Genomic DNA, 6,511 nt, shown 5'->3' on the forward strand with positions numbered 1-6,511 from the left:
AGCGCGCCATATGTAGATAAAAATGAAAAATTCATGCTCGACATGTTTATTATTCATCATGATTAAGCTTTATAAGAACACCTCAACGCCCGTAGTGCGTATGTCTTGTCAAGGGTTAGTGTCCACAATTACTAATTTTAGATAAGGGTCCTCAAGGTTTATACTGCGGAACACTTGAGGAACCATGCCATGCTCACGTAACAGTGAGAAGAAACCAACATCTAATAGTTTGAAGATGAAATTGAAGAAAAAGATAAAAAGTTAGCCACTTTAATACACGCGTCAACAAGTTTGAATGAAAATTAAAAAGTTTAGAGACGACATTGACGAAGAAAAAAAAAAGTTATGGTATGACAATGACATTGACTAATGGAGTAAAGTTCGACGACTCCTACGTTATCTCACCCAATAATTCAGCTCCATATCGAAATATTTCCATAACAACCAGCGATGGCGACAACATTTGACTCGTGATTGACCACATCAGGGTTTAATACATAGCCGACAGAAACGCATACCAATAATTTGATAATGACCGATTTAGGGAAATCCACGATCTTTTCATAGGACCATCCAAAAGAAGCAAAATTACATCCGAAATACCAATAAGCCTCTCGCCAAAATGTGGGTTCAATTAAAAATCAAACATAATCACATTTTGAAATCTGATCAAGCATAAGGGAAAAAAAATAAAAAAGAGGAAAGCGAGTAGATCAGAAATAGAAATAACTATGTCACAAAATGCACAGGAAAAAAGGGGGGGAGGGAAAGTAAAAGGAAATTATATATCTTTGTCAACGAAAGTCGCCCTAATCTACGCCTGTCGTGTTAGCTCCGCCGCTCGCCGCCGCCGCCGCCGCCACCACCATCAACGGCACCGAATCAAAAGAAGGAAAAAGGAAGTCGGAAATCGGGAAAGGGGAGAAAAAGGGAGGGGGACTCTCACACGTGTCGCGATCGTAACGGCCTTCAGTAGCCGTGCACGATCTGGGAGCACCTGTTCTTGATCCACTGGAACCCCCGCCGTAGCGACGCCTTCACCCGGCCCTCCACCGTGTACGCCTTGTACCGGGCGATCCGCTTCTTCCGCTTCATCTCCGGGTCCGTGAACCCCCACGGCTTCGCCGCCGCCGCCGCCGCCGCCCCGCCGCCGTGGTGGCCCGACCAGCTATCCCTAGCCGGCATCGGCGGCGGCGGGGGGTGGTGGGTCGTCGGCGAGTACGGCCGGTGGCACGCGCCGAGCCCCTTCCCGCTCACGATCTCCATCCTCCTGTCGCCGCCGCCGCCGTAGGATCCGTACCCGTCCATGAACACGAAGCCGGAACGAGCGAGCGCGTGTTCCGATCGAGCAAGCCCGGCTGAACGATGAGAGAGAGAGAGAGAGAGAGAAGGGTGGCAGTAGGGTTTTTTTCTAAAACTGGGCAAGCTGCAAGGAGAGGACGGGGGGGATCAAATGAGAATCGAATTTTAAAAAGAGAAAAAGGGAGGAAAGCGAGTGTTCTTGGGGGGCCGCTTTTTCTTATTTTTTTTCCTCTCTTATTCCTTTCTCCCTCTCTCTTTTTCCTCTCTTTTTTTTTTTTGCTTTTTGATGTGTCGTGCGATGAATGATGAGCGGCGAGGGAAAACGGGAAAAGCAAAATGGAAGGAAAAAGCTTTTCTCTATTTCTCTATTTCTCTTTTTCTTTTCGGGGCCCCTTTCGTGCTGGAATACAAAGAAGTACTGAGAGACTTCGAGTGTCTTTGAGTGTCGGCCTCGGTTTTGCCGATCTCTTCTTGCCTTGCGGGTCCGGACAGAATCATGTGTTGGGGGTTCTGATAAATTGTAGTTTATAATTAGCGTTTAAGATCAGTGAAAATGATTTGTTTAGCTCGGAATCGTGACGGAAACGAGGAAGTTGCTGAGCAACGCGCAATCGCTGACTGAGTTAGCGAGATTTTAGTTCGACTCAGTGAGGAAATGGGAAATCTTATGAAAGAATGAATCTTGGAAAGAGGGTCTTATGCTGCTGCCGCTGCTGCCTAAACGGAGATTATATTCGCAGATCAGAAGAAAGGATGAGGTGGCGCGATGTACATGAAAATAGAGGTGAGATATGCACCCATCCGATCTCCTCTTCAAATCCACAAGTTACCAAATTGAGTCGCAATTGCTTAAGAACAGTAATCAGATCGATGAAATTCGTCCAGGGGTCGTGACGGATGCGTATCCTAAGCTTCAGCAAGTCATATTTTGAGGTTTCTTGCTAATTTTGCCTTTAATCGTATCATTCTACATTGTGCCGTCGTAATTTAAATGGAACAATAGTCCTTTCTCCCAAACTTGGATTCATATATGACTAGCGCATAGTATTAGTTGAAATAATAAAGAAATTACGGCATATTTGTAACATTGTTCATAAGTAAATATCCAAACACCGATGATCATAAGTTGAGCATCTTCTTATGGGGACTAGACTCATGATGATACGGCTTTCTTCCACGAACGGTCGACTCCCTCTCTCTTAGGGTTGCTCTCTTTTCCTTGAAGTCGCCGCCAATTTTTCTATAGCTCATCCCTGAGGGAAAGAGAAGCTCTCCCTCCCTCGCCCTCTCCCTCTTCCTACCTCTCTCTCTCCTTATCTTCAAGACTTCTTCGTTGACCTTGCAGATGATGTAGTCAATATCTGGAGAATTTTATCCTGTGAACCCAAAAGTTCGAAGTGCGAGTGCCTTAGAAGAATATACTCCTCCAAATTTGCTCGCTTACTCCGACTCCAGTGCTTGCTCCATAGAGTAGAGCGCTCTGCAAGTCTCCGAGCTCTTCTATTGTTGTCTTCAGCAATCGACTTATCTTAAAGTAATTTTGTAATCAACGGATCTTTCTATTACAATTCTTCTCTCCCGTTCTAGAGCTACATGTAGATTTGGGTGCTCTCTTATTCCAATCTAGTTATAAATTTAGGATTCACAATGGATTTTTTGTGCTCTTTTAACCTGTTGTTGTTGTTGTCGTCCCTATAGTGTTAAGGATGACAAACCTAGGCATAAACCACGTTTTGGCAAAATTGTAGATATTAGAGAAGGAAATTGCAGCATCTGCTCATCATTGATGATGATGATATAAGATTCAGTAATTGATTGCCGGTTATGTTTTGATGTTATGATAAACCCATCTTGGTTAATGATTGAGTCTCTACATATTTATCAAGTTAATTTAATTTTCAGATTTACTTACTTTGTAAGATTTGCATCTTTATCTAGAAGTTATGTACCTTTCTTTTATGTGAAATGAAAATCTTCCTTCCAATCACCAAAAAAAAAAAAAAAAAAAAAATACTCATGGTGAATTAGGGTGCATTCGATGATATTTTTATTCCCGAGAATAATTTCTATTCATAAATATTTTTTTTTCCACTTCTATTCTTTGGACAAATTTCTTAGCAAAAGAATGTCTTGTATACGATCCTAAAATTTCTATTCTCAAAAAGAAAACATATGAGATTTTTCTAATCTTTTTTTGAATTTTTTTCTCCCTTCTTCTTTCTCCTCTAGTCGATCGCCAAGCCTTGAGCCTCGCCAGTCATCGTCAAGGCCTAGTGACAAACAAGAGGAGGAAGAAAAATAAAAGAAAAAGGAAAAAAAGATAATGACCATTTTTTTATAAATTGTTTTTGAGAATAAAGAAGTATAAAGAAGTATATTATCTAGCAATTTTTCTTTTACAATGAATAGAGAAATTAGTTGGATCCATGTTCTTTTCTATTTTTGGGGACAAAAAAAAAATTATATATATAAACAAGATGGTTAAAATAGGCCCTTAAAAGGACGGGACTCGCATAGAAGGTAGTGAAATTTCAATAATGCTTGATTACACGATGACCCTCGGAACTTTCAAGCGACATTGAACATGCATTCACGTGTTGGAACTGGCCACAAGCAGGACTTGAGTGAAAAAAATTGTACGTGTTCAAGGACTTGCCCTGACAGAGTTACTCCCGCTGTCAAGTACGAACTCTCTCTCCTCCACTCCTCCTTTATCTTAAACTACTTTGGATACTCCCTATCTATGTTAAATCACATGGATCATGTGAGTCAAATGTAATCTAACGACTAGGTCAGGAGTATTTAATAATTTTGTCTATCTCGATTTCCCAACTTACCCATGTTGCTATCCTATGGTTCTTAAAATCTAAATTTAAATCTTAAAATAATATGATATCGCTATCTTAATCATACACATCTAACAATCTACTTCTATGCTAAAATTTTAGCAAATTCTAGATATAAGTCACAGAATCTTCTAACATTGTGCAGTTCCACTATTCAAAACATCTAGAATGATTTTTTCTTGTCAAAGTCTTAAGTCGAAAGAATAGTATCATCTTGTAATTTCTTGATTTTGTGTTAGACGGAGTCCAAAAATGAGAATACTTGACACAAATAAACTATGAAAATCAAAATTGAGGATGAAAAGAAAAAAGGGAGAGAGAGAAAGAGAGAGACGTATGAAATAAATAAAAAAACATATTAATTTGGGTGTTGACTTTGCTAAAATTAGTCTTAATGACATTAGCACTGTGTAACAATGATCAAATCCACTTGGAGAAGCCCACCCGAGCTTAACGCTATGATTGACTTATTCTGACGTTTCTTGCCATGGATGGCATCGGCGATAGACTCGATGCGAATGGTGGCGGTGATGCAACCCTCGGCCAGTCTAGACTTTCATAAAAATGTTGGATATGATTTATTTTGTAGATTGTAAGTTGAGTTGATTCGTCTTTATAGTATGCCTTTTTTATAAAATGATGTGGGCTACGGAACTATGTAAAAGTCCATTATTATGCTCTTTTACTTAGTACAAATACTCGCAATCTACGTGTCATAGTTCTCTACAAATAGTGTTTATTGTGTTTTTATAAGGCGAGTTTACGTTATATTATTCCACAGCAATTCTGCTCTAAAATGTGATTTTAACCACCTTTCTCTTTGGTGATCACCGCCCGTTGCCTCATTTGTTGATGGAAACCCCTACCACAGCCTCTAGGCCGGCAGCACCACACAGGCCATTTTTCATCGAGATATGGTCATTGTTGTCAAGCTCAACTGGTATGGTGAGGTTTGGAGAGCGCCTTTCGGGTCTGTCGGCCTATACTCCACATTTTCGCGTTGGCAAGTGGTCCTTGGCAACAATGAGACGAAGCTCTTTACTCGAGGGAAGATCAAAGAGATGCTAATGTTAGCTTCGTCAAAGGATGGGGAGGGGTGCGTGCGTCGTTGTCGATTTCAACAGCAGCAGTGGTGTGATAATGATCAGAGGGGTGACCTCGACGATGGTGGCCGGAAGCGCGGCGATGACCGGAGCTGCGAATTGAACTATGCTGTTGGCCTAAGATTATGAAAGGAAAGGGAGAGAAACCAAACTATTGTAAGGTTTTTCTTGGTTGTTAAACTAAAATGGACATATGTGACAATCTGGTGATGGGTCCTCCAAGGCTTTTGGGCTTCTCTTATTGAAACCCCAGAATGTTGGGCCAATTCGATCAACTCTGAACTCCCATAATGTTGGGCCGAGTCTCAAGGTTTTATGACGCGTTCAACCATAACGACTATGCTTTTCCAGCCTCTTTCCCTCCCTAAAAGCAAATCCCACGTCTACATACAGTCAATATCAATTAGTGATTACGTTTTTATTTTATTATTTAGGGTTTATGGATATATTAGTTAAACAAAATAATTATTTCAATGATTTTGTGTCTAATGATTAAAGGTATCGGCCACATTACAATTTCTAGTATATAATGACACAGTTCTTTTTTACTTCTCCCGGATTTATTTGTGCGTCTTGTAGAGTAGATTGAACTTCACACCACAATTAAAGGAAATCTCCTGAAAGGAGAATCTCCAATACCTAAGTTGATCTTTTTAGCACTTGATTGCACTTCTTGAAAAAGATTTAAGATTTGATTGCACCAGTCAAAAATCTAATTCTCAATCATGTCCTGCATAAAAGATTCATCACTCAAGAACCAACAATCAACATTATATGCACTTTCTAACTATTCCTGTATGTTTAGCTAGAAAAATGAGCTCCTGAAAAATATCGTGTCCTTGTTCTTAAATCTTTATGCCCCGTAGCAGTTTCTCAAGCACCCCATAGTTGAGTTTTTCTTTCTTTTCTTATTAACGGATGTGTTGTTGCTTGTCATTTGGTTGTAGAGAGTCAAAGAATGAGATTTAAATCATTCTCTCATGTGCATCCAGTGACACAGAGAGATATTGACACTTAACATTCCTAACTGGAAACAAGAGTACAAGTTAGCACAGCTACTTTGCTTGACTAGTGAAATTACTCGATGAGAAATGAATATGGACTGTCAGATATGGTGATTGGCGAGACCTGCCATATCTATTGACTGAGATTTCAGACACTGTGCTCCCATAAGAACGACTTGCCTGACCATGACAAATGAGCATCACTTGCTTTCTTTCTCTGCCCCATCAGCCAGGGAAACCTTGCTCAACCTGCTTG

At 40.4% G+C, this 6,511-nt stretch overlaps 1 protein-coding gene across 1 annotated transcript; it reads right to left on the reverse strand.

The window, feature by feature from the left end:
• Nucleotides 1-969: 969 nt before the first annotated feature.
• Nucleotides 970-1,308, reverse strand: LOC104456719 (hypothetical protein). The gene has a single exon (XM_039299628.1). It carries the CDS (start codon nt 1,306-1,308, stop codon nt 970-972), a length of 339 nt encoding a protein of 112 aa, XP_039155562.1.
• Nucleotides 1,309-6,511: the final 5,203 nt, after the last annotated feature.

This window comes from Eucalyptus grandis, chromosome 8 (genome assembly GCF_016545825.1).
Source record: "Eucalyptus grandis isolate ANBG69807.140 chromosome 8, ASM1654582v1, whole genome shotgun sequence".
NCBI lineage: Eukaryota > Viridiplantae > Streptophyta > Magnoliopsida > Myrtales > Myrtaceae > Eucalyptus > Eucalyptus grandis.